General features: G+C 42.2%; 1 protein-coding gene across 2 annotated transcripts in view; it reads right to left on the bottom strand.

The window, feature by feature from the left end:
- Positions 1 to 1106: 1106 nt before the first annotated feature.
- KLHL2 (kelch like family member 2) overlaps positions 1107 to 25865 on the bottom strand; it is a 102199-nt gene continuing 77440 nt past the window's right edge. The window contains exons 5-15 of one of the 2 annotated variants that reach the window (XM_038755187.1): positions 25667 to 25829; positions 21725 to 21834; positions 20165 to 20281; positions 19427 to 19576; positions 13543 to 13660; positions 9344 to 9541; positions 8619 to 8720; positions 7387 to 7515; positions 6464 to 6604; positions 4247 to 4390; positions 1107 to 2205 (exon numbers count right to left, since the gene is read on the bottom strand). In XM_038755187.1, the coding sequence (XP_038611115.1) occupies positions 2177 to 2205; positions 4247 to 4390; positions 6464 to 6604; positions 7387 to 7515; positions 8619 to 8720; positions 9344 to 9541; positions 13543 to 13660; positions 19427 to 19576; positions 20165 to 20281; positions 21725 to 21834; positions 25667 to 25829 (1401 nt within the window). In that variant the 3' untranslated portion in view covers positions 1107 to 2176. The remainder of the gene's footprint in view (positions 2206 to 4246; positions 4391 to 6463; positions 6605 to 7386; positions 7516 to 8618; positions 8721 to 9343; positions 9542 to 13542; positions 13661 to 19426; positions 19577 to 20164; positions 20282 to 21724; positions 21835 to 25666; positions 25830 to 25865) is intronic. The other variant, XM_038755188.1, reaches the window with a different exon arrangement.

Raw genomic sequence — 25865 nt, 5'->3', positions numbered from 1 at the left:
CTGGGAAGGCCTCCTGGAGGAGGTGAGCTCTCAGCAGGGCCTTGAAGGGAGGAAGAGAGCTAGCTTGGCGGATGGGCAGAGGGAGGGCATTCCAGGCCCGGGGGATGACGTGGGCCGGGGGTCGATGGCGGGACAGGCGAGAGCGAGGTACAGTGAGGAGATTAGTGGTGGAGGAGCGGAGGGTGCGGGCTGGGCAGTAGAAGGAGAGAAGGGAGGTGAGGTAGGAGGGGGTGAGGTGATGGACAGCCTTGAAGCCCAGGGTGAGGAGTTTCTGCCTGATGCGCAGATTGATCGGTAGCCATTGGATTGTGTTCAATCTGATTAATTTGTATCTACCCCAGCACTTAGTACAGCGCTTGGCACTGTTAAGTTAGCACTTAACACCATGAAAACAAAATAAAGGGTGAAGAGATCAGAGAGGTTAGGTGGGGCAGAGTGTGGAGAGCCTTGAGGCCTGCGGAGTGGAGCTCTCCTTTGATGAAAGGACACTGGGCCTGTGGAAGGCTTTCAGGAGAGGAGCGATGTGGGCCAAGTGATTCCATCATATTCACTAAACATTTCCTGATATCTCCATTCTCTTTTAGAGTAGGTTCTTCTGTACAGTATTTGGTGTGATTCCTAAAATGGGCTACCCACTTCAGTCATGAACTCATGATTTTATAGTTTGAATTCACACACGCACTGCCCTATTTTGAAAACGATAATACTGATGGTATTTGTGTGAGCCCACTGTTGGGTAGGGACTGTCTCTATATGTTGCCAACTTGTACTTCTCACAGAAAGTGCTCAATAAATACGATTGATTGATTGATTAAGCGGTTATGTGTCAAGCACTGGAATAGATACGAGCTAATCGTGTTGGACACAGTCCCTGTTCCACATGGGGGTCACAGTCTAACAGGTGTTGAATCCCCATTGTACAGATGAGAAAACAGAGGGAGGGACGGAGAAGGTATTTGACTTGCCCAAGGTCCCACAGCAAGCCACTGGAGGAACCAGGATTAGAACCCAGTGTCCTCTGACTCCTAAGCCATGCTGTAGGACACCATGAAAAGAGCAACATCCCTCTCCCTCCCTAAAGTAAATCAAGGGCATCATGAAACAAGTAATATACAAACTTTTATTCAAAGATAACAGCTCAAGAATGACAAGAGTTTTGGTCATTGTTAAAAGGGAGGTTCTGAGAATTTTCTCAGGAAAAAAGTGATATTTGATCCACAAATATAGCCACACACACAGAAAGATCTTTCCTCGGTAAATAGCAGCTACATTTATACACAGAAAGAATTCATAAAACCATGCAAGTTCTGTTTGGTTCCATACATTCAATATATTCATCATTAAACCCGCAGTTATGTTCATGCCAAATAGTCACCGTTTGATGAAAACTTAAGAAAACATGACCAAGATTAAACGAAAAAACAAGTGAGCATAACTGATCTTTTCTCTAAGAAACATTTTGACATTGCACCTGGTCAAATATGCATACCATTTTTATTCTCCAGAAGTGGCATTTAAGTGTTAAGCAGTGTTAAATATCAAAAAATACAACTCTGTTTTACAACGTAGTACCGGCATAATTCGAAGTACTCCGCCAATTATAAATAGTATAATCAACTTTTAAACATTTTTAAAGGAAAGCAACCTATACACATATATTTTCACACTGTTTATTATATATCCATGTAACCAAAGATCTTTTTATAAAAGCAAACAGGCCTATCCCCACCTCAGTTTGTACTACTGATGTAGGTTTAAATACCCATTCAAAAATGTACAGTTCATGAATATACATATTATCCGGAAAGAGAAATGGACAAAATTTACTTTTACCAGAACACATCACTGTAGCCTTCTTCACAAAACAATCCTTACTCGATCGTATCGGATATCAATTGGTCCTTTGAAAGCAGTTTTTGTCTGAAGACTTCGCAAATAGATACCTTAGTTCTTATCCAAAATCCAGTCAGCTGCTGCTCGTTGCAGAAAAATCCCACACGCTGCTTCTATCTAGAATAATCTTCAGAATCTGATGTCTTTAATAGCAGACGATCTTGTCTTCTGCTGTGACTCAAAGTGCAGCTTCAAGTAGAGAAGTGCTAGATTCTCAGTCACTTCAAAAATACTTGCTGAAGCTTGCTTCTAGTGTATAAATTCACTCAACTCCTTCTTGCGTTCATAATGGTTTATCAATAACTGTAACACCTAACAGAGCAAATGAAGGAAACAGCATTAAAGTTATCGACACCGGTATCTCTGGACTGTCAGCTCGTTGCGGGCAGGGAATTTGTTTATTGTTATATCATACCCACCCAGCGCTTAGTACAGTGCTCTACACACATTAAGCTCTCAATAAATACGACAATGAATAAAGTGATCTAACCCACTTTCATTATGAAATAAGAACTGATACCATTAGTAAAAATAGACTTCCCGTGGTAAAGTAATGGGCACGTCTCAAACCATCTAATTACTACAACTACATCACGCTCTAAAGTTCAATGTCCAGATCACAAGCATGGTAATCAGTTTAAAGGCTCTTGTCTTACATTTTGCTGCTCCAACTCCAGTGAGGGGCGAGAAAGTTATCACCCCCAAAGAATCTGGAGTGGAAAAATGAAAAAAAAAACAAACCCCACCAAAAAAACATTAGCTTGGCCCTAGGGTGGGTGGGTGGCCACAGCTGGTTGCCCGCCTCTGCGCAACGTTATGAGGAGTCGGGCAGAAGCAAGGCCCGACTTGCCTGTATATATACCTGTATATATGTTTGTATATATTTATTACTCTATTTATTCTATTTATTTTATTTTGTTAATATGTTTTGTTTTGTTGTCTGTCTCCCCCTTCTAGACTGTGAGCCCGCTGTTGGGTAGGGACCGTCTCTATATGTTGCCAACTTGTACTTCCCAAGCGCTTAGTACAGTGCTCTGCACACAGTAAGCGCTCAGTAAATAACGATTGAATGAATGACTGAACAATAAATATGACTGAATGAATGAATGAAAGGCCCACGACAGGGTTCTGGGTTGTGGCTCTCTCCCGCCCTGGGCCTTGGCAGGGAACAGGTGCTTCGTTCGGATCCTGACTGGCTGTGGCTTCCGGGCCTTAATCCTCTCCTCCAAGAGGCCTTCCCCAAGTAGGCTCTCATTTCCTTTCATTCATTCAATCGATCGTATTCGGGGTCACACAGCAGACAAGCGGCTGACCTGGGATAAAAACCCATGACCATCTGACGACTCAGCCAGTGCTCTATCCATCACGCCGTGTTTCTTCCCCATTAAAACTGCGAGCCCCATGTGTGACACGTGTCCAACCTGATTAGTTTGGATCTACCCTAGCACTTAGTACAGTGCCTGGCATATAGTAACTGCTCAGAAACTTCCCAAGTGCTCTGCACACAGTAAGCGCTCAATAAATACGACTGAATGAACAAGTACAACGCCGCCCACCCCCACCCCCTGCAAAAAAATCCACCCCTGTTTCTCTGTTTCTGCTGTACAATACGGTGGTTTGGCCTCACAGCTCTAGCTCCCTTAAAGGCACAAATTCTGGGAGTATGGGAAGAACGTTTTTACCGGGTTATATTTCTTCTTACGTTAAAGCCTAAAAGGTTTCTTAATTCTTCAACCAGCTCTGCTCTTTGGCTGGATTTAAAAGTACTGTAAGGAATCTTCTGTTCCTTTCTTCTACAAACTAAAGCTCTTCCCAGAAGCACCTTCACTTCTATTAGCCCGTTTGATCTCTACAACATACTTACGAAGAAGGGCGGAACAGGTATTATTATGGGGTTACCAAGAACCCAGGAGTTAAATAACATTCACCCACACACACAGTCAGCCTCAGAACCAGAATGAGATGCCAATATTCTTAGGACAGTCTTGTCAGCTGTTGACTTTAGGTAAGTGACTTAACTTCTCTGGGCCTCAGTTCCCTCATCTGTAAAATGGGGATGAAGACTGTGAGCCCCACATGGGACAACCTTGTATGATGACCTTGTATCCCCCCCAGTGCTTAGAATAGTGCTTGGCACATAGTAAGCGCTTCACAAACACCAACATTATTATTATTCTAGGGTGTAAAGTTTTCAAAATTCAATTAAATATGTATTGAAAACATATCTTCTCCTGATTTTAGAACATAGGTATAACTACATACCTTTAGTCTTAGCTCCTCAGCCAGAACATTCCTTTCAATGTGCTTCTTTACAATATCATAAAAAATGGTAAGGAACTCAGATGATTGTTACCTGCATAACTTCGCCCCGTGCTCATACACGATGACACGACTGTCCATTTATCAGTTGTTGGGTTATAATATTCCACCGATGCCAAATTACAGGAGCCGTCATCACCACCGACGACATACAATAACCCATTAACAGCACAGACGCCTACAGAAATACAAGGAAAAATGTGACGTCAAATAAAAAGAATAGTGAGCCCCAAAGGGGTCCAGGACTCTATCCAGTTGGTTTATAATCTGTCTAATGCAATGTTGAACACATAGTAAGCCCTTAGCAAGCACCACAATCATTAATGTTCTTGGTAGCAAAATTCCAGTCTTAATTCCGGTGAGTCAGTGAGGAGGTACTGACTTCCTTATAGAGGAGCATAGACAGGACACTAAAATTTGGTCATAGTTAAAATTCTGAGTAATTATTGGAATCATAAGGAAAGAAAAAAATTTGGTGTTCTTGTTTTAAACGGGAAATTTTCACTTGTATTGCAGTCTAATTTTTTCTTGAATCAAATTTTGGAAAGCAGAGTGGCTTAGTGGATAGAGCACAGGCCTGAGATCAGAAGGACCTGGGTTCTAATCCCAGCTCTGCCACTTGTCTACCGTGTGATCTTGGGCAAGTCACTTCACTTCTCTGTGCCTCAGTTACCTCATCTGTAAGATAGGGATTAAGAGTGTGAGCCCCATGTGGGATATGGACTGTGTCCAAGTGCTCTGAACTGTAAGCGCTCAATAAATATAATTGAATGAATGAATGAACTTGCTTCTACCCCAATGCTTAGAACAGTGCTTGGCACATAGTAAGCACTTAAGTACTATAATTATTATTATTTAATATTCTGAACTGGGATAATAGCTCCAAATGTTTGGTGCTAGAGGGAATTTAGAAGGGAAGGCAAATACAGAATGGGATGAGGTTATACTTGCTGCCAAGAGTCCTGCAGATTCAGTCTATTTGAGGGCTGCTTTTTTTTTTCCTATTCTGGGAATCCTCTAAAGGATTTCGTGATGCTTTCATGCCCATCACAAAAACGAAATCAAAAATCCCTGTTTGACTTAGATGCAAATACCACCACAATAACACTTTGGAGCTTCATAATCCAGTCTTCCAAAGTGCGTAGTACAGTGCTCCGCATACAGTAAGCCCTTAATAAATATGCCTGATTGATCGATTGATTTGATAGCGCAGAATAACCGACCAGTTGGCTAATCACTCTTGCGGGGCAGCTTTGCCCCCACTTCTGGATCTGGACTGAGGGTGCAGGATCACAATAATTGCTCATGGCTACCACAGAGGTTAGATCCAACACTACACCAGAGAGGGAAATGGTGCTGCTCAACTGTACACGGCTGATGGGTTATCAATGCATGCATGAAAATAACTGAGCCCTGTTTGGTGAGGAATAGACAGGAGCGTGGACTGTTCGTTCACGGTTGAAGAATGAAAACAACTGAAGTCACTTGCAATGAACTTCCCTGTCACAGTAGATTACACCAACTTTTCTAATATTTACAGAGGGCTCTGACCTAAACATTGTTGCACAGAGAGAACGAGAGAATGCCCTTCAGCTCCTTTCCCTACCATGATGACTCCAGAGTAAACAAAACACATTATTACAGCTGTGCTCCAAATTCTGAGCCTGAAATAATAAAGTCCAAGAAATGTCCCACACCTACTCCCATACAACTTGTACAACTTGTACTTCCCAAGCGCTTAGTACAGTGCTCTGCACACAGTAAGCGCTCAATAAATACGATTGATTGATATTTTAAGGAGAAGTCTCTAAAATGGCTCATCCAAGATTTCTGGTGGGATCTGGCTTTCAGTTGGCTCCAGTCTTCAGATTTTTTTCCAGTACCTTCTGAGTTAGGGGACCAAGGTCAATTATAGTGAATGGGTAAAACTTGCAGATAAACCCTAACTGAATCCCCACCACGTATTTCACCAAAACTTCCATTAGTATTAATACTGAGGGAACGGCGTTTCATTCTTCCTATCCTTTACCCACCTTTGTAGAGGCTAATGAGAAGCGAATGATCAAAAAAACAAAAGCAGAGGGGAAGCGATCATTTCCTAGCTAATTAAGAGTTAATTGCAATTGGTTTTGCCTTCTGCGGGCATAAAGATAATGGCAAATGCTATTTTCCTTTGCCACACATTTGAGGGAAAGTCATAGCTTAATCTGATTTTTGAAACTGTGCCCTTCCTTGAATCCCAAATACGTACCTGCATTTCTCCTGCACATGTTCATATCTGCAACTTGCCTCCATGAATTACTGGCAGGATCATACACTTCCACACTTTTTCTTACCAACGGACCATCATGACCGCCTACGGCGTACAATAGGTTGTTTAACACACCAACACCTACGAAAACATAAATAAAATCAAACTGCACAACAAGGATAACAAAGAAACACACTGACTAAATTCCAGACACGAGACAGCATGATCTCACAGAAGAATTAGTGTGGGTTTTAATTCCCGCTCCCCTAACTGCCTGTTATTTTACCTATGTCAAGTCACCCCCTCCCTCTATTTGAAGTTCCACACGAGTAAAATGGGGACAAGATACCTGTTCTTGCTCCCTGTGATCCCTGGGAGCAATAGGGATGGTGTCTCATCCGATTACCGTGTATCAACCCCCAGTGCTTAGCACTCAGCATTAAATATGCATTAAATAAATTCTATTATCATCATCATCTAGATAGCACTCCGCCTTGTGTGTGCTACATGCCAAGTTAAGCCCAAAGTTGCGAAGAAGTTGTGATTCACCAGATAGGGAAAATCTACAAAGGTTTCGATAACAGCTTACTGCTATCCTCAAAAATCAGCATGCCATTAAACAGAATAAGAAGAACCTTGATGAATATGGAAGAGAAATCCAAAGAAGGAAAGGGGAAGAAACCTTTCATACTTGGCATTCCAAAAGCACATTTCCCCCAGGCAGCACGTATTTTTGTGCTGGTGATTTAAAAGGATCCATTACCGGTACAATGCCAGCGACATTTAACGAGCAAGGCGACGTCATTCGAATCAGTATGCAATCTTTTTGAGATTATCTAAAGGGATGCCAAATGAATCATTTCACTTGTTCATCCACATTAAGTCTTATTCTATTCCAACGGCTAAATTTGGTTACGACTCACCTGCTCCACTGCGCCTTGTACTCATTTCTGCAATGTAGGTCCACTCATTTGTTCCAGAGTTATAACATTCTACCGTACTAAGACACTGCCGCGATGCCCCATCATAGCCACCTACAGCATACAGCAGACCTGGAAAAAGGATCATAAAATATTTATTTTATTTTGTTAGCATGTTTGGTTTTGTTCTCTGTCTCCCCCTTTTAGACTGTGAGCCCACTGTTGGGTAGGGACTGTCTCTATATGTTGCCAACTTGTACTTCCCAAGCGCTTAGTACAGTGCTCTGCACACAGTAAGCGCTCAATAAATACGAATGATTGACTGATTGATTGAGAGAGTAAAACTTCAATCTTCTGGCAGCAGTTTTTTTTTTTTCTTTCAGGAACTTCACTTCCATCTTAAAACTATTTTAAATGTGTTTTCAGCAAGCATTTCATGGCAGTGGCAAGTAACATGCACTGAGTATGATGCTTAATACAGTGCTCTGCACACAGAAAGCACTCAATAAAAACCAGTGAGGCATCAATTGAGTAGCTCCATTACACTCCTTTTTAGCAGGAGGCAAAGGAGTTTCAACACGCACACATTCTCACCACAGTATCTTGTGTGCCTTCTCCCTATTACACTGTATGGCCCTAAAGTTTGCAACTTCCAGAATAATCAACAAATCAGGTTCCTTTTGATTGTGTATTAATGGCATAATTGCTCTCTTCAAAGGATAAATGAAAGGTGAAATGGGATGGTCTACAAGGTTCTGGATGTAGGACTAATCTAACATCTTTCACCAGCGACCCTGACAATGGAATAGAAAACACGGTCATTAGGATTTTCACTACTCTAGTTTGGAAAAGATGACCAGCCCCCAAGAAGGAGGATAAAAGAATCACGCTGACCTCAGCGAACTGAAGAAAAATCTGTCAAAATACAGAAAATGGTAGGGCGAATGCAAGGTAGAATGATTAAGGAGGGGAAATACATTTCATAAACTGATGTAATGCTACACCTGGAGATGTAGCATTGTCAGAGATGGGTCATTGAGATCATTTTTGAAATGGAATTTTGGAAAATTTACAATGTTTACCAGCTTTCACTTGTGAAAAGCCCTCTACTTCTGAGGAAAACGTTAAGTTCTGAACACTGAGTGAACCCCACCTCACCATTTCAATGGACAAAAAAACCACAGATGAATAGAACCTTAACATTGCTGCCAAAGGAAGGAATTGTCAGCACACACCTCCAACAACCCCTACACCAACACTACTCCTCCTTGTGTTCATTGGTGCCACATGAAACCACTCATTAGCCTTCATGTTATATGCTTCAACCGATGATAAACCTGAAATAAGTCCAAGAACACTCTTAGTCTTTCTAAAACGAGGCAACATCGTTTCGCTACCCAGCCTCTATTCCTGCTTATAAAGTTTTTCCAAAGTTAAGGGTTATTTTGGATGTACAATTTTCATGTTCCTCCACAATGGTCAGGCTGATTGGGGCTAGGTTAAAAAGAAAGATGAAATATTTCCGGCTTGCACAGAGGCACTGCTTCTTGGTTAGGAATGCTAAATGCTAGCGTGCATTTAGCATGCATCTAGAGAATGAACCTCCGGCAAGGTAACTTGAATTCAGAGTGGTGGAATTCCCAATATGTCAATGATCAGAATTCTTACAAAATTCTTCCCAGAAATTTTGAAATCAGAAAAACCTCCTTCTTTAAATACCAAGTATGTGTATGACCAAGTGCTTACTGTTACAAATGGATATCATGATTAGTTATGTAAGTACAGAAGGAAGACCAAAAACAGCTTCTTCAACTGTAAAATGGGTACTAATAGCTGTTCTCCCTCCCGCTTCGAATGGGAGTCCCATGTGGGACAGGGACAGTGTCTGATCGGATTGAATTGCATCTACCCCAGTGTTCGATACAGTTGGTGCTTAACCAATAGCCCCATTATTAATTACCTGTGCTTCCATCAAATCCTCCCACAGCATACAACAGTCCGTTTAATACAGCAGCTCCTAAAGTGCTTCTCCGATCTTGCATATTAGCAACACTGGTCCACTGATCCTTTATTGGATCATAAGAATCTACCGTGCGAACTCTTAAAGAACCATTAAAACCTCCAACGGCAAAAACCAGGCCAGCCATGTAGACCATACCTATAAAAGGAAGTTATTTTAAAGTTCATTACCAAGACTTGTTCATCAAAGAACCGGATACTCCAGTAGATTGGTTTTTCTGAGGGAGACTCTCACTGAAGAACCATTAACCGTTATTATTAATTCGAGTACCCACACAATCTCCTTGTAAGTTCCTGGGGGCAGAATCCACAGATTTGATCGTATTCTTCTATTACAGTGCTCTGCGCTTGATAAATGCTTTTGATTGAGTGCTACTGAATGTTCCCCTCTGTCCATTTAATATAAAATACAAGATCCTGTGGCAAAGCCCCAACCTCTGTTTTGCTCGGAATACCTGTGCAAATATTTACAGATTTTCTAATGTTCCCTCATTTGTCTCAAACTGCAGTAGGACGCTCACTGCCGTTCTTGAAGGTGTATCCGAGTTAGAATTTATCATCACAAGCTGTATTCCCTCATTAGTCAAATACTGGTCTTTGAGAACATGAATGGAAAAAAGGATGTTTGGGGAAAAAAATCATTCTTTTTTTAAAAAAGGTAGCATATCGCTCCCCAACTTGCACCTCCTTCCACTATCCTCCACTCTCCAAACACCCATCTTGCTACCCAATCAATCAGTCAATCAACAGTAAGTACTTACTCTGTGAAGAGCATTGTACTAAGGGCTTGGGAAGAACACAATAGAGTTAGTAGACAGGATCCACTGGCCACTCTTCTCTTCAGTCTCTGACGGAGCTATCTATTAATTTTCTCTCCTGCATCCACTATCTGCCATTTAACAAACTGCCCTTCAGTCTCTTTTCTTCTTCCTTGTGCCTTTCCCTCCTTTGCACTGTCTGTGATGCTGGCAATTTTCCTGTATCTTCTCCACTTTTATTCTACTCGTCATCTCCACAGAGTTGGATTCTTCTTTTCTCGCCCTTTCTCCTCCCTCCTGTAATTTTTCCTCTTTCCTTTTTCTTCCTCCTTCCCCCTGCAACCTTATCCAGTTTGCTTTTCTATCTCTTCCTTTAAAAAAATCTCCTTCTCTTCAAAGGGCCTGAGCATTTATTCATTCCAAACCACTCCGTGCTCAGTTGGGGGCCCTGGCTTGGACCTGACTTTTCCCAAGTTTCTGGTTCCCCATCTTCCTGTTCCAAACACCCACGGCTGGAGCTCCTCTCCCGAGACTAGGCGGTAAGGGGAAGGTGGCTCGCTTTGCGTTCCCGAGTTTTCCGCAGAGAGAGTGAGGGAAGAGTATCTGGCAGGACTGAGGGCTTTGGAATGGGAGCCAAGGATGGGAAAGGTAGTGTGGGAACATAAACCTCATCTCCAGCATGGCACTGGCTTGCCAGCGGTTTTTGTTCAATTGAAATAAAAGGCTCAGGTCCTGCTCTCACAGAATTTGTGAGCCTGCTGTTGGGGTAGGGGACCGTCTCTATATGTTGCAAACTTGTACTTCCCAAGTGCTTAGTACAGTGCTCTGCACACAGTAAGCGCTCAATAAATACGATTGAGTGAATGAATGAACAATAAATGGCAGGGAGAACTGTAAAATGGACATGTGGCTAAATCAATGCTTAAATAGAAGAGTAGGTCTATATATACATCTCTCTAGACTGTAAACTCATTATGGGTAGGGAAGGTTGTCTGTTAATTCTGCTGTATTGTACTCTCCCAAGTACCTAGTATAGTGTTCTGCATACAATAAACGCTCAATAAATACCACTGGCTGATAAGTGCTGGTGAAAGAGCTATATATACAAATGGTGACATGACCTACTAAATATCATAACCGGGAAAATCGAAGGTAGGATTAATTAGGGAATACCTCCAAGGTAAAGTGCCATTTTAACAGGGCTTTGAAGTAAGGAAGGGATTTGGTTTGGTCCAAGTGAAGGGGAGGTAAGCCATTTCACATGATTGGGGCTAAGACATGAGAAATGGGTGAGATGCGGGAGAGTCCAGAGTGAAACAATCACGAGTTTCTGGGTGAATGGAGAGCCCACAGAAAATTATTATTAGGATTAAACTATTATTGAATCAACAAGAGTGGCTTGAAGAAGCCTCCTTCAATTCTAACTCACAAATTCTTTTTTTTTTCTTCATTTTATTACTTCTAAAAGACCTTTCTCCCAGGCGGCTTAAAACAGTTAAAGACGATCCTTCACGACTCAACACCGGTCCAGAGTGTTTATTTTCCTCTCCGTCTGGGAAGGGGGATGGGGGGGACTGAGCGGCACAAGGAAGCTGTGATTTACTCAGGGACAAAGGTCAAGTTGGGAATAAAAGCAATTCCCCTGACTTCTGGATTCCAGTACTGTCCAGAAGAACCACACACCTTGTTTAACAACTCTCTCTCTGGTTCCTAGCAAGTCAGGACTCTCTGCACCCATTTTTTTTTTATTCTAAATGAGAATTTACTCATTCCACTTGGTTAATGCACCATCTTGGGTTGGAACGTCCAGTATGTTAGAATCACACACACACACACCTCAGTCCTCGTGAGTTCCCCATAGTTTGCCTGCTTTGCCAGTGCAACATCTTTGGCTAATTAAGCCACCTTATCTATAAGATCTGGAAAAATTCACTGTTTCTAAGCAGTGAATGATAAGTAGGTAGACTGTCCCTCCCCCTAGGGCCACCTCCTTCCCTCCTGCATATCTCTTTTCTTCTCCTTCCTATTTTTTCCTTTTCCTTCCTCCCTCCTCACGCTACCATTACCACCTTCCTCCTTCCAATTACATAACAAGAAAGATGCCTGAAACCTATTTTAATTCCCTCTCGTCGGGCTATCCTTAACCACTAGGATGTATGCTTCATATTCACTTGTTCAGCTAATTATAGTCTAGATGAGTCACGTGGCGATTAAGTTGCTACTTCACCGTTCAGCAGGAACAACTCAGAGATGGGCTTCTTGAGGACAGGGAATGTGTCTTGCTTCTACTGTTCTCCTGTATGCTGTGCATTTAGTAGGTGCTCGGTTATAGCTACTGACTGACTGATCATTCGTGATCTTGCCATTATCCCCGTTCACACCGTGGGATGAGGACGATGACTAACAGCCCAGAGATGCCCCAACGCTCAGCAATGTGGAGTGTGGTTCCCTCCCCCACCCTGCACTGCTTCCCCTAATTCCGTGTGCCTTTGGTGGAGGTGGGGAGGGCCTACGGTGCCAGCCCACTTGTCTGCTGTGTGACCTTGGGCAAGCCGCTTACCTTCTCTGTGCCTCGGTCACCTCAACTGTAAAACAGGGGATTAAGACTGTGAGGCCCCACGTGGGACAATTTGATGATCTTGGATCTACCCCAGCGCTTTGAACAGTGCTTGGCACATAGTAAGTGCTGAACAGATACCATTATTATTATTATTATTATTATTATTTGGGACCATTGTGAATCAGGACATAGGCAACCAAGACATTTCCAGGTTCCAGAGTGAGTTAAACACCAGGCATCTGACACAGGGTGGGTTTGGAAGTGGTAGTGAAGGCCTTCTTGGAACTAAAGGCCAGCTGTCTAGGCACTCAGTTATTTTACTCACTGCCCTTATGTTGGTGGGCGGGGAGGGGGTTCTAAAACTAAAACAGAACAATCAAGCAGTACTATTACTGAGCGCTTACTGTGTGCCGAGCACTGTACTAAGCGGTTGGGAAAGTGCAATACAACAGAGTTGAAAGATACATTCCCCACTCACAAGAAGTTTACAGACTAGTGGAACAGAAAAGGATTCAATGCAGCATGGCCCTAGTGGAAAAGCACAAGTGACTGGGAGTCAGAAGACTGGGTTCTAATTCCGCCTCTGCCACCGGCTTGCTGTGTGATCTAGGGCAAGTCACTTTTAATCTCTCTAGGCTTCAGCTTCTTCATCTGTAAAACAAGGATAAGGTAGAGTGTGGGCCCCATTTGCAGGAGGGGCTGTGTTCAACCGGCTAATTCCACGTCTATCCCGTCGTTCATAAATGCCATGAATTCTAATAACAATGACATTTCAGAGCCGGTGAGATTTAACGCGCCGAGGTTTGACATGATGCGTCGTACCTGCTCTGCATCTCCTGGAAGGCAGTTCAGCCACTTGGTGCCATCGTTCCTCTTTGAAGTCATAGCACTCCACGCTGCGGATAGCCTTGGGAGCCTGGCCTCCCACCACAACCATCACCTGGGAGAAGACAGGTGTAATAATGTTAACTGCTAGGTCCCACTCATTCGCCTCTCCGAATCTCCTTTCCCCAACCTAAGGAGGGGTGAGAGTAGGGCCAGCCCTGGCCAACGTTCCTAGGAAATAAAGAAGGGAGATTCCTGGCAATTGCCCGGGCACCTGATCCTCTCTACACCATCAATCAGCCACTTGAGCGCTCACTGGGTGCAAATGCTTCAGAGAGTACAGTCCAACATGTGATCCTGCTTTGTGACCTTGGGCAATTCACTTCACTTCTCTGTGCCTCAGGAACCTCTTTGGTAAAATAATAATAATAATAATGTTGGTATTTGTTAAGCGCTTACTATGTGCCAAACACTTCTAAGCGCTGGGGTAGATACAAGGTAATCAGGTTGTCCCACGTGGGGCTCACAGGTCTTCAGCCCCCATTTTACAGATGAGGGAACTGAGGCCCAGAGAAGCGAAGTGACTTGCCAAAAGTCACACAGCAGACAAGTGACGGAGCCGGGATTTGAACCCACGACCTCTGACTCCAAAGCCCGGGCTCCTTCCACTGAGCCACGCTGCTTCCCCGTGGAATGAGGATTAAGACTGTGAGCTTGACTGCGTCCAATCTGATTCGCTTGTATCTATGGTAGTGCTTAGTATAGTACCTGGCACATAGTAAGTGCTTAAATGCCATAAGGAAAGGCAGCCGGGAGACATGTCCGCAATTCACCAGAGCGGATCCACACTGGCTTCTAAAACCCCTGGCTCTTGTGCGTGGCCTTGGACAGGCTAGAGCCTAGGTTAGGTGCTTCACCATTATTCTGGCCTAAGACTGGAAGCTCCGGCCCCATATTAGCAACTTTGTTCCAGGCACAGACCTGGCATTGCTTGCTGTAGGTGAGGGGTGTGGTAACGGGGAGTAAAGATGGGAAGGAAGACAGACTCATCATAAACATTTAAAAAGCCTAGCGTCTAGCCCCCTAATGACCAACTGGATTCTAAAACTTCAGCCGACGGCACAGACAGCCACAGATCTGGGGACTTATGTTGTTAATTTATTTATTGTTTGGTGCTACTTATCTGAGTCCATTACCCCAATCTAAAATTGCCCTGATATTTAGAGTACGAGTATGGATTTCCCAGGGGCTGAATGCAGTGGTTTTAAATGAACCCAATGATTCACAAATGAACAGAAACACAGAAACAAATAATAACGACAAATGGTGGAAGGTCAATCTGCTCAAACCCAAGATCATAAATCTTAGGGGTACTAGACCATTCATTATGGTCAGGGAACATGTCTTTTTATAGTCTCAAACTCTTCCAAGTGCTTAGAACATTGCTCTGCACATATTAAGTGCTTAATAAATACCTCTGATTGTTTCACTTATCTGTTTTCTCATTCATGAGACGATATTGCCAAGGAGAAACAGTCCTTGAACTTGCTCCTCTCCTTAGGGCTGTTGTGCCAGTATCAAATGTCAACAAACAAGGGCGATGGCCAAATTCTACCACCCATGAGTGCAGAGACAAGACGAAGATGGAATCAAGATCTTGCCTGTAGAGATCAGGGGTAGTTTTAAAAAATTTATGCTTTTACCTACATTTTTTCCCTAGGCTTGTGATAATAAGGGTGACAATCGGGGTGATTTTTTGGACCCCAACCGGGAACCCTGATTTCTGCCAATCCGCTGGATGGGCAGAGGGCACTTCTGGATTTCCCATTGTCCATCACTGTTCTCCCACTCCACACCAGCAGAGGTTGATTCGGAGCTACCCTTAAAAGCTTGGCAAGCTGGCCCAGGGTGAAAAAAGGAAGGCAGAGGTTATCTGTACCCCTGGGCTGTACCTACCAATCAATCAATCATTTTTATTGAGTACTTTCTGGGTGCAGAGCACTTAATGAGCACTCAAGTGGACTCTTGGGTCAATCTAGGGTTCCGCGCAACACAATCTCTGAACCAAAATCCCCTCTCTTCAACCACATGGCCTACTGCTTCTGAGTCACACAGAGCTAAACTGCCACATAACCCTACTGGCATCTAATCCTGCTAAAATCAGTATACCGAGTCAGCTAATGTCAGCCCTGGTGAGCCAAGAGCAGAATCTGAGAAATGCCACCATTTACAGACAGAGCCTGCAATTCTGAAGCAGCATGAATTTGTGGCCAGAAAACAGGACTGGGAGTCAGGAGACCTGGGATCTATTCCCAGTTCCACAACTTGCCAGCTGTGTGACCTTGGGCAAGTCACTTAACTTCTCTATGCCTCAGTTTTTTCTTCCGTAAGCTGGGGAGATGATTACTGCTTTCCCTCCCTTTCACACTATGTGCTTCATATGGGATAGGGACGCTGTCTGATCTAATTGTCTTCCATCTAGCACAGTGCATGGTACATAGAAAGGGCTTAAAAAATTCATTCAGTGATGAAATGTGAATTTTGGAGCTAGGTCTCTTTAGAGTGTAAACTCCCTTTGGGCAAAGAACGTGTCTATCAACTCTTGTACTGTGCTCTCCCAAGTGCTTACTACAGTGCCCTGCACACAGTAAGCACTCAGTAAAAATGATTGGTAGATGATGTGTGTGGGGGTGTGCCACTATGAGATCAAAGGTGTAATCTCTAATAGGCAGACAGCACAGTGCAACTATATTAAATGGAGACAAATGAGAAGCAGCGTGGCTCTGCGGCTTGGAAGTCAGAGGTCGTGGGTTCTAATCCTGGCTCTGCCACTTGTCAGCTGTGTGACTTTGGGCCAGTCACTTCACTTCTCTGTGCCTCAGTTACCTCATCTGTAAAATAGGGATTAAGACTGTGAGCCCCACTTGGGACAACCTGATCACCTTGTAACCCCCCCCCCCCAGCGTTTAGAATAGTGCTTTGCACATAGTAAGCGCTTAACAAATGCCATTATTACTATTATTATTTCCTCTTTAGAGAATAAATCACAGCTCATTGTGGGCAGGGAGGTGTCTGTCTGTTGTTATATTGCACTCTCCCAAACACTTAGTACAGTGCTTTGGACAGAGTAAGTGTTCAATAAATACGATTGAATGAATAAATGATAGAATGGGGGATTTCACTCATTTAAAACACTTTAAAAAGTGATGATTCTCCCCTTTTGACTCCGGAGGGCACAACACACCCTCTGGAGCGGTGGAAGGGAAATCCGCTCCTTGTGTTTCCCTCCTCATAAAGGGACTGCCAGTTGCTTTCCTGGCCACTGCATAACAGATTACTCCTCCACCTCTAAGAGCCGTGAATGAGAGCCAAACAGTCAGTCATATTTATTGCACGCTTAGTGTGTGCAGGCACTGTACTAAGCGCTTGGGAAAAATAGTGCTTCTTTTGTTTCAAGAAAGACAGTAATTTCCTGAGAAAGTTCAATGATTAGTAGTACTTATTGAGCACTCAGCGTAATGCACTTTACTGGGTGCTTGAGATGTACAGAGAGAAGCAGTGCGGCTTAGAGAAGCAGAATGGCTTAGTGGAAAGAGCACGGGCTTCAGAGTCAGAGGATGTGGGTTCTAATCCTGCCTCCACCACTCATCAGCTGTGTGACTTTGGTCAAGTCACTTCACTGGGCCTCAGTTGCCTCATCTGTAAAATGGGGATTAAGACTGTGAGCCCCACTTGGGACAACCTGATTACCTTGTATCTACCCCAGTGCTTGGAAGATAGTAAGCGCTTAACAAATACCATCATCATTATTATTATTACAGAATAAAGAAGCACAGTAACTAGCGAATGTAGTTGCTGACATACTACAATTATTTTTGAAGAATCTTGAAGAATTGAGGAGTTATTAGAAACAAAAAGAAGAAAAAGAGTACCTTCACACTGCATATCTTTATGTAAACCTAATGCCAATTCTCCGGTGTAAAAAAATGAAGAAATAGTTTGAGAAAGACTGTGAACATGTAGGGGACAACAGAAGGATGAAGACTTGGCATTAGGGGTGTAAAATGACAAACTAGGTCTAATGTGATTCTACGTGAAACAGAATATTATAACATTTTGTTTGCCAAATTAGTTTTATATGACTTGGATAAGAATATAGTTTCAGGAACTGAAACTTTCTGCAAATGGACTTATGTCCTGGAGCTGGAGTGCCAATTGAGATGTCCCCAGAGGTGAGGCTGGGTCCATAAAAAGTTTAAATCTTTACTAATGATCTGGAAAAGTGAGTAAACAGCACGTTGATAAATCTGCAGTTGACTCTAAATTTGGAGGTGTTGATAACAGCAGGGAAGATAGAGAATCAGTACCAATATAGACTTTACAGCAATTAAAATGTGGGCAGAAATCATGGGGAAAATGAAAATGGATAGAGGGGATGGAAATGATCCAAAACACATAATCTAGAAGGAAAAACACCCCAGAAAGTCCAGGAATCAATGGGGAGACCAAAAGAATGGCAAATAAACCAAAGATCATGGACAACAGGTTCAAGTGGAGGGCTTTGTTTTTCCCCACGATAATGACCTTTCTACTTCGAAAATGTGAACCAACGATCTGCATGGGGTATGAAAGATCTATGTCGTTAATTATTCTCTACATATTTTGAAATATCACTCCCAGGATTCTGTTTTCAGTCTTGGTCTTCCAGTTTCAGAAGAGTTACTGACCAAAAAAAGTTGGAGGAAAATCACTTGGATAAAACAGACATGAAAGGAAAGATTAAAGCGAGGAAAATAGGAATAGCTTGACTGGAATAATAACGGCAGACAGCAAAGCGCAAAGAGGGACAGGATGTGAAATTTGTACAGCATTCTGGAGATTAGCACTCTCTCAATATTGCTAAATATGGGAGCAAAAGGAATAACCAAGAGGAACAAAATGAATAACATTTGCAATGAGAAGTGGACCAATCACTGGAAAAACTGAATTTACTAATATTGACAGAGAAGGGAGGAGGAGGCCTAGATGTGCTGCTTTGTCTTCCCTAGCCTCAGTTTTCAATTCGTCAATTGAGTGATTGTGTTTAGTCCAGTGCTGTGCACACAGAGGTGCTCAATAAATACCACTGACTGGTGATTTAGTCCAGTACCCCCATCTTTCCAAATTAGAGTCATTTACAGAGAGAACTATCCACATAGATTTGCAGTACCTCTTTTTTATAGGAACTAAAAAAACTTAAAAAGGTCCAACACCTATTATCTTCCAAAAGCGATCATCACATTGAATTTATAGAGAACTTTTTCACCCTCTAGTGTGCTTTCTTGATCATTTTTATTGTCCCCACAATATCCCTGTGAGTTACAAAGGGATGTAAAGGGGCATATTATTATTATTCCCATTTTACCAGTGAAGTGACTAGGGCACTAGAGAGGTTAAGTGACCATTCATTCAATCATACTTTTTGAGTGCTTACTGTGCGCAGACCAGTGTACTAAGCACTTGGGAGAGTACAATACAACGATAAACAGACACATTCCCTGCCCACAACGAGTTTACAGTCTAGAGGGGGGATTATCCCAACGTCACCTCGCTGAACAACAACACAACGAGCACCAGACTCATTTCCCTCTGACTCCCATACGAGGAGTACCATCTTCTAGACCATATTGCTTTCTGCATGATCTTGTACCGTTTGTGAAAAAGACTCATACACCTTTGCACCTACATGGTCCCTTTGCGGATGCCTCAGGGAAATGAAATCAATTTAACAAATAAGCTCTAGCAGGAAAATTGCGAGCCACATTACAGCTCGATTTTTATCCCAAGCCTGTCGGCAAACCCTCCCCCCAGGAGCCAGGAAACGTAAAGTGACCAATCTTACTTTGGGAAGGCTCAAAGGGGTTCTTAATTGAGTCCTTGCACTCTTCATTAGCGCACGCTGCTCCAAAGGTAGTAAATGATACTTCATGGCTTCAATGAGGTAATCTTTACATGCACTGCTGTTCTTAACCAGCGTCTCCTCTTCAACTCTCTGTGGGTTTGCACAATCATCAGGGGTGGGGGTGACAAAAATAAAATCAGATATGACACTCTGGTAGATAAATACCTATCTTAGATGAAATTTGAGTTGAAAATGAACAAACAACAACTTGTGGCCTCTAAGTGCATTAAGGGTGCTGAGGGACATTTATGAGGACGATAGTAGGCTGCCCAGGGAAGGAGTATCCTGGGAGAAGCCAAAGAAAAATTTAAACATCTGGAAAAAAAGACCGAAAACTCTAAAAACAACTGCTTTCCTAGCTGATAAATCTGCTCCCTGACTGGATTAATTTCGGAAAGGGAAGTTAATTTCGGAAAAGAAAGTCTTAAAGCATCTAAAAACGTCAGTTTGCCATGACGGAGGGCAGCTGATATGATACCTACCTTCATCACGAATCTAGCCATAACTATTAAGGTTATAAACTCAAATCTAGACAATGGAATTAGAATATTCACTCCTCCTGGGCAGAACTGTAGCTTCTACTTTCAGTGCACGTTTCCAATCACCCTCGGCAATGCTCTGAACACAACAGGGGCTCAAGTATTAATGACAGCAGGATCTACAGTCAGCGAGGCTTACCTGAACTAAATATTCTCGAGGAAGCAGAGGCAAGCGCACGTGCTCCATCAGCTGGGCCATAAGTTCCTGCCTGATATCTTTGTCGTGGTTTACCCAAGATATCACAGCTTCAAAGACCTTCCAGAAAATATGACGGAGAGGAAAAGTGGTCTAAGATTCAGTGCATTTCAATACATATTATTTTTCAAATTGCTATTTTCTTTTTCATATACACAGTTCCAGGAAGGGCCCGCTTAGGGAGCGTATGCCTGCCATTATATCCACATTTGAGATTGTAAAGGGCCATAAAACTCTTTCACTCCACTACAACAAAAATTCTGTAGGTTCTGTGGATAAAACCATTTCACTGTCAGAGCTCCTCTTAAGCATGAGTAATGCTGGTGATGCCTCAATGACTTGGATGCTATTTTATTAGTGATTGTTCTTAATGGTTTGAAACTCTTCCGCTTCTGGAATCTAAATTTCCACGCCTAAGGAGAATCACAAAACTCACCGCTTCATTAGCAGGTAACCAAAGTACTGTGGGCAAAGCTGTACTTTTCAACAGAAAGACCTATATCCACGGCCCATATAAGCCTTTTTCTTTAAGTCTGAACCATGACATCCTGCCCCCTCCATTAGACTACCAGATTGCATGACCTGATGCAGTGCTTCACGCAGCGCTTTGCACACATTAGGTCCTCAAATAGTTTTGACTTCCCAGTTTGTCCTGGGAAGCTTCCTCTAGACTGTAAGCTCATTGTGGGTAGGAAACACGTTCACCGACTCTGTTGCGTTGTATTCTCCCAAGCGCCTAGTAAGGTGCTCTGCATATAGGATGCACTCAATAAATACCACTGGCTGACTGATTGATGCCAGTGTGCCCAGAGAGTTTTGCCAGGTTATCATCTTCCTTTACAGAGTTAGGAAAAGTGAAATCAAACATGGTGACACCCAGAATGAGGGCATCCCTTAGGCTACAGGTGGGGAAGCACTCGATTAGGAAATTGCATGTACACAGTTCTGCAGAACACTCAGGCCAGTCTACAAGCTTTGATTAGTTCTGCTTCTCCCCTCCGATATTAACGGCTATCTAAAAAAAGAGATATTTTGGAAATTTTTTATCACCCAGCCCATCTATGAACACACCAAGAAGTAACTATGAGAGCTGCATCTCCCTATACCATTGACTCTGAAATGTGTGGTCAGAGAACCCATGGGTTTAAAACGCCACACAAAATATAGGACAGTCTGTGTGCAATCATTTATTCTTTTAAAAATAGATTGTAAGTGCTTTTGAAAGAAAGCAGAGTAATATATTTGAAAAGATGAAGTGAGAATTCACAGCTTTCTCATACGGACAGCGACTCAGTCAACTGAAAAATGACCCAATCCCAATTTAAAGCACCTCAGCTTCACCATCAAACTGCTCTCTCTTTCTCTCTCTTTCTCTCACACACAAACACACAGAACATACCCTGTGAGGACAAAAAAGTTCTCGAAAAAACACACATTAGGAAAAAACATAATAGGAGGAAAACACCTCACATAATCTACTTCAACTAGATCAGTGTGATTTACCTTCTCTTCTGAGGCAATGGTAAGTTTGTCACTTGCGATTAAACCGCACACTTGTTCTATGCCTAGATTGAGGAATTCTTCACTCAGTACGACATCAGAAAAATGCTGTTCTGTTTAGAGGTACAGAAAGAGTTTGCCAGTTAACATAATATTCACAACTCTCAAAGGGTCAAGTTTCTTTAATAGTGATAATAATGAGAATGTTTTTTTAATCAATCTTTGCCGATTAGTGCCCACTAATATTAACTCACTTTTTTAATAGCAGTGAAAGCGGAGTCTTTCTTAGCATTTTATCCCTCAAAGAGCAACTAGTGAAATGACCAATTACAAGAAGATTCAACCTTTGGCCATGCCGCTCTAGAATTGCTTACTGCAGAATTCTTAAATGCAGTCATATATCCCAGGTTATTTGGCAGCCCATGGGAACTTTTTCTTCATTTTTTAAAGTACAATTAGTTTTGGTCATGATAAACATAGTTTTGAACATTACTGGGCTGGAAGAAAGAAGCCCAGTGCAGAGTAGTCAGTTTGGGGGAGCCAGAAATCAAAAATGGAAAGGAAGTTGGGGGAATCAACTGGATGATGTGATCACTTATTAAATCCCCTTCCCTCCCTCCCTACTGCACTCGGCTTCATTCTGCTCAAATGGAATCCCATTTGGAAAAGAACACAAACTCGTACTTAACAGTTAAATTTACAGCAGTTTTCAATTAGATTCTAAAAAATGACAAAAAGAAAAAATAGTCTGTCCCAAACCCAGAATTTTTATTCGAGAAATATGGCAAATTCAGAGAACAGCTTTCGATATGGTCAAATATTTTAGTCACATTACATAGCCCATTTACCATAAGCCAAACGCATCTTAAACCCAGACACAAAAGTCAACCGATTCCACTAAGAATAATCCATTTATGAATGACTCAGAAGGTAAACACCCGGGATCTAATTATATAAAAGGTCTGACCTTCCTGACTTCGTGAAAAATGAATTCATCTTTTCTAAAGGATCTAATTAATCTTCTCATTGTGTCTCTTGATTGTATGCTTTACATGTAGTCTCCTTGATTTACCAAAAAGCAACTGAAAAACACGTTTTGGATGGGAATTGGTTTTATAGGAACTTATTGGAAAGAAAAGTTTGGCGATTAGTGCAGCCCATCTGTTGTTTCACATGTTCTAGAAGCAAGTTACTATTTTTCTCTAAATTCATCACCCTGTGTGGTGGCTCTCTCTGAAAGAGGGTACGTGCTCGAGCATTATTATTAAATGGCTTATAATTAATGCAACAAACTAAGGTATGAGGTGCCCAGCTCACAAATATAAAATACACTTTTAAAAAATTCTTTTCTTTCCCCAAGCCACAAATGAAGACACCCTGGAGAGGCCAGGGATGCCCTCCAGATCTCCTGCAAAAAATGCAAAAAATGAAGTTATTCAAAATAGTCCCTCTAGACTGTAAGCGTGTTGTGGGCAGGGAATGCGTCTACCAACTCTGTTGTACTGGACTCTTCCCAAGCGCTTACTATGGTGCTCTGCACACATTAAGTGCTAAATACATACCACTGATTGACTGATGCTAGTACCGGTATTTAGATGCTTGGGTGTGTGCGGAACATTGAACTAAAGGATGAGAGAGAATACACAGTGGCAATCGGACGTGGTTTCTTGGGAGAGTACATTAACCCTCCTCTCCGGTGTCCAAATCTCCATTAATACATCTATATGAGTTTTATCTTTTTCAAATCAAGATGCTTAATGTAAACTCTCAGAAATGTGAGATAGCCGCAGGTTAACCCAGATTTGGGTGAGATAAAGAGGAGTTTAAAAAGTTAGTATGTTTACTAGAACAGGAGTGGGCAGTTTACACGGGATATCACCCACATGTGATCACTAAGAGGTGAAGAAGTGGAACAGGATGGTTGCCAGAGGTGGTGACACTATACTGTTGACACAAAGACATCAACATGATCTAAAAAACACCAGTTCCAGCATTTTACTGGCTCACTCCAATCAAGGCTTTGGCTAAATAATTCACCTTCCCCTCTTAGAATAACCCTGTCGGGCACAGTTTCTCACCCTCATTTTCCCAGGAAAAGTGGATTTAAAGGGGGTAGAAAGAGGAGACAAAGAGCCTGCTTGAAAGGAACTAAATTACTTGGAACCATGAACTTCGGGTGAGTACCAGTTCTGTGAAAAGTATACAACTACTACAGAAGAACTTGATTTCAATCATGGCAAATAAAAATAGTTCAATACTCTCCTTTTCTAAATACTGCTGGAAATTTCAATAAACCAACATTTTTTTCCTGAATGAATTAATGGTAAGGCTACCGGAAAAAAACCCAGATCCATCAACTAAATTATTGGGATTTTCACATATTTATAAATAATAATAATGATAAAGTAATAATAATCATAATAGGTAAGTGCTTACTGTATGCCTGGCACTGTGCTAAGCACTGGAATTCATTCATTCATTCATTCAATCATATTTATTGAGCACTTATGGTGTGCAGAGCACTGTAGTAAGCGCTTGGGAAGTACAAGTTGGCAACATATAGAGACGGTACCTACCCAACAGTGGACTCACAGTCTAGAAGGAATAGATCTAATAGACCTATTAACATCTGGAATAGATCTAATAACATCAGATCAATCACAGTCACCATCCCAAATGGGTCTCATCGTCTGAGAGGCAATCTGAATGGCTTCTCACTTTTCTTAAATTTATCACAGTAAAATTATAACTAAAAATAAGAAAACATAACCAAAGAAAAACTAATAGTCTTCTTAGGAAAAAAAGGAGGGGAACGAATGATGGGTAACACAATGTTACTTGGAACCAGGTTTGGCACATTCCTGGTTAAACTTTTCTTAATACTCTTAAGGCTATTAAATATTCTCATTTTCCATTAAGGCAGTAGCATTGGCACAGTCCTTTGAAGATGAGTAGCAGCCTTAAGCCACAATTATTAAGTTAGAAAAGAGCTCTGCAAGCAGAAAGAAATGGTGAAATTACCTGGCCATTTTCCTCCTTAATTCTTACAGATAAATATCTAGAGATAAGAAGTGTAAAGCCAAACAGAAAGAAGTTTACATGCTGTTGAGAAAGAGCATTGGCCATAATGGGATGCATGTGACTGAATTAAGAAACATGTTCGCATCTTTTCCAGAAGGCTCACATCAGCAAGGGTGATAAGTGCCTCCTCTGGCCCTCTGACATCTGGATTGAGGCATTTCCATTTGAGAGAGTTTTAAGGCTTCAAAACTGTTAATGGCTCTACACTGAATTTCCATGCACAAAGATAGGCAGTAACTTTTAAAAATATTCATCTAGTCCAAGCAGCCTCAAGTATTCACGCGGCAATCTGGAGGAGACAATGTAATTTCTTTAATAATAATAATAATAATAATGGCATTTATTAAGCGCTTACTATGTGCCAAGCACTGTTCTAAGTGCTGGGGAGGTTACAAGGTGATGAGGTTGTCCCACAGGGGCCCATTTTACAGATGAGGGAACTGAGGTCCAGAGAAGTGAAGTAACTTGCCCAAAGTCACATGGCTGACAATTGGAAGAGCTGGGACTTGAACCCATCACCTCTGACTCCAAAGGCCATGCTCTTTCCACTGACCCATGCTGCTTCTCTAAGAATTCTTTAAAAACTTCAAACTCGGTTAATCAGAGAGCTAAAAACTGAAGGCAGTAGACACTGCATTGTAAAGTCCTTACATGACAGCATCGCTTAAAGAACATTATCTAATCTATATTCGGAGGAGTAAAGTTTTCAAAACATATTTTGAAAATTCCAACCACACCATTTAGAAGAGGAGATTGCTCACAAAAAGAAGTAAAGAATTGCTGTCCACCACCTCCTTATCAAACCCCATGAAGACAGAATCCACCTGAGAAGGCTTCTTGTCCTCTGCTGCCTCTTCTACTTGCCTGCATAAGTATTGGCCTTGTTCAGAAGGTCTGTGCACGCGTGCATATCAGCAAAAGCCCGAATTCCTAAACAGTTGATGGGATGAAGCTGGGATTCCAAAAAATCGCAGCAAGTTTTCTTCACATCCTGCAACTGTAGAAGCCCAGCTGCTGGGAGAAGCACCTGGAACAAGAGAAGAAAATGACCACTAGATGATTT

The sequence above is a fragment of the Tachyglossus aculeatus genome, chromosome 12 (assembly GCF_015852505.1).
Source record: "Tachyglossus aculeatus isolate mTacAcu1 chromosome 12, mTacAcu1.pri, whole genome shotgun sequence".
Lineage (NCBI taxonomy): Eukaryota > Metazoa > Chordata > Mammalia > Monotremata > Tachyglossidae > Tachyglossus > Tachyglossus aculeatus.
Note: the sequence above shows the minus strand (reverse complement) of the source record. Positions and strands in the feature narration are given on the sequence as shown.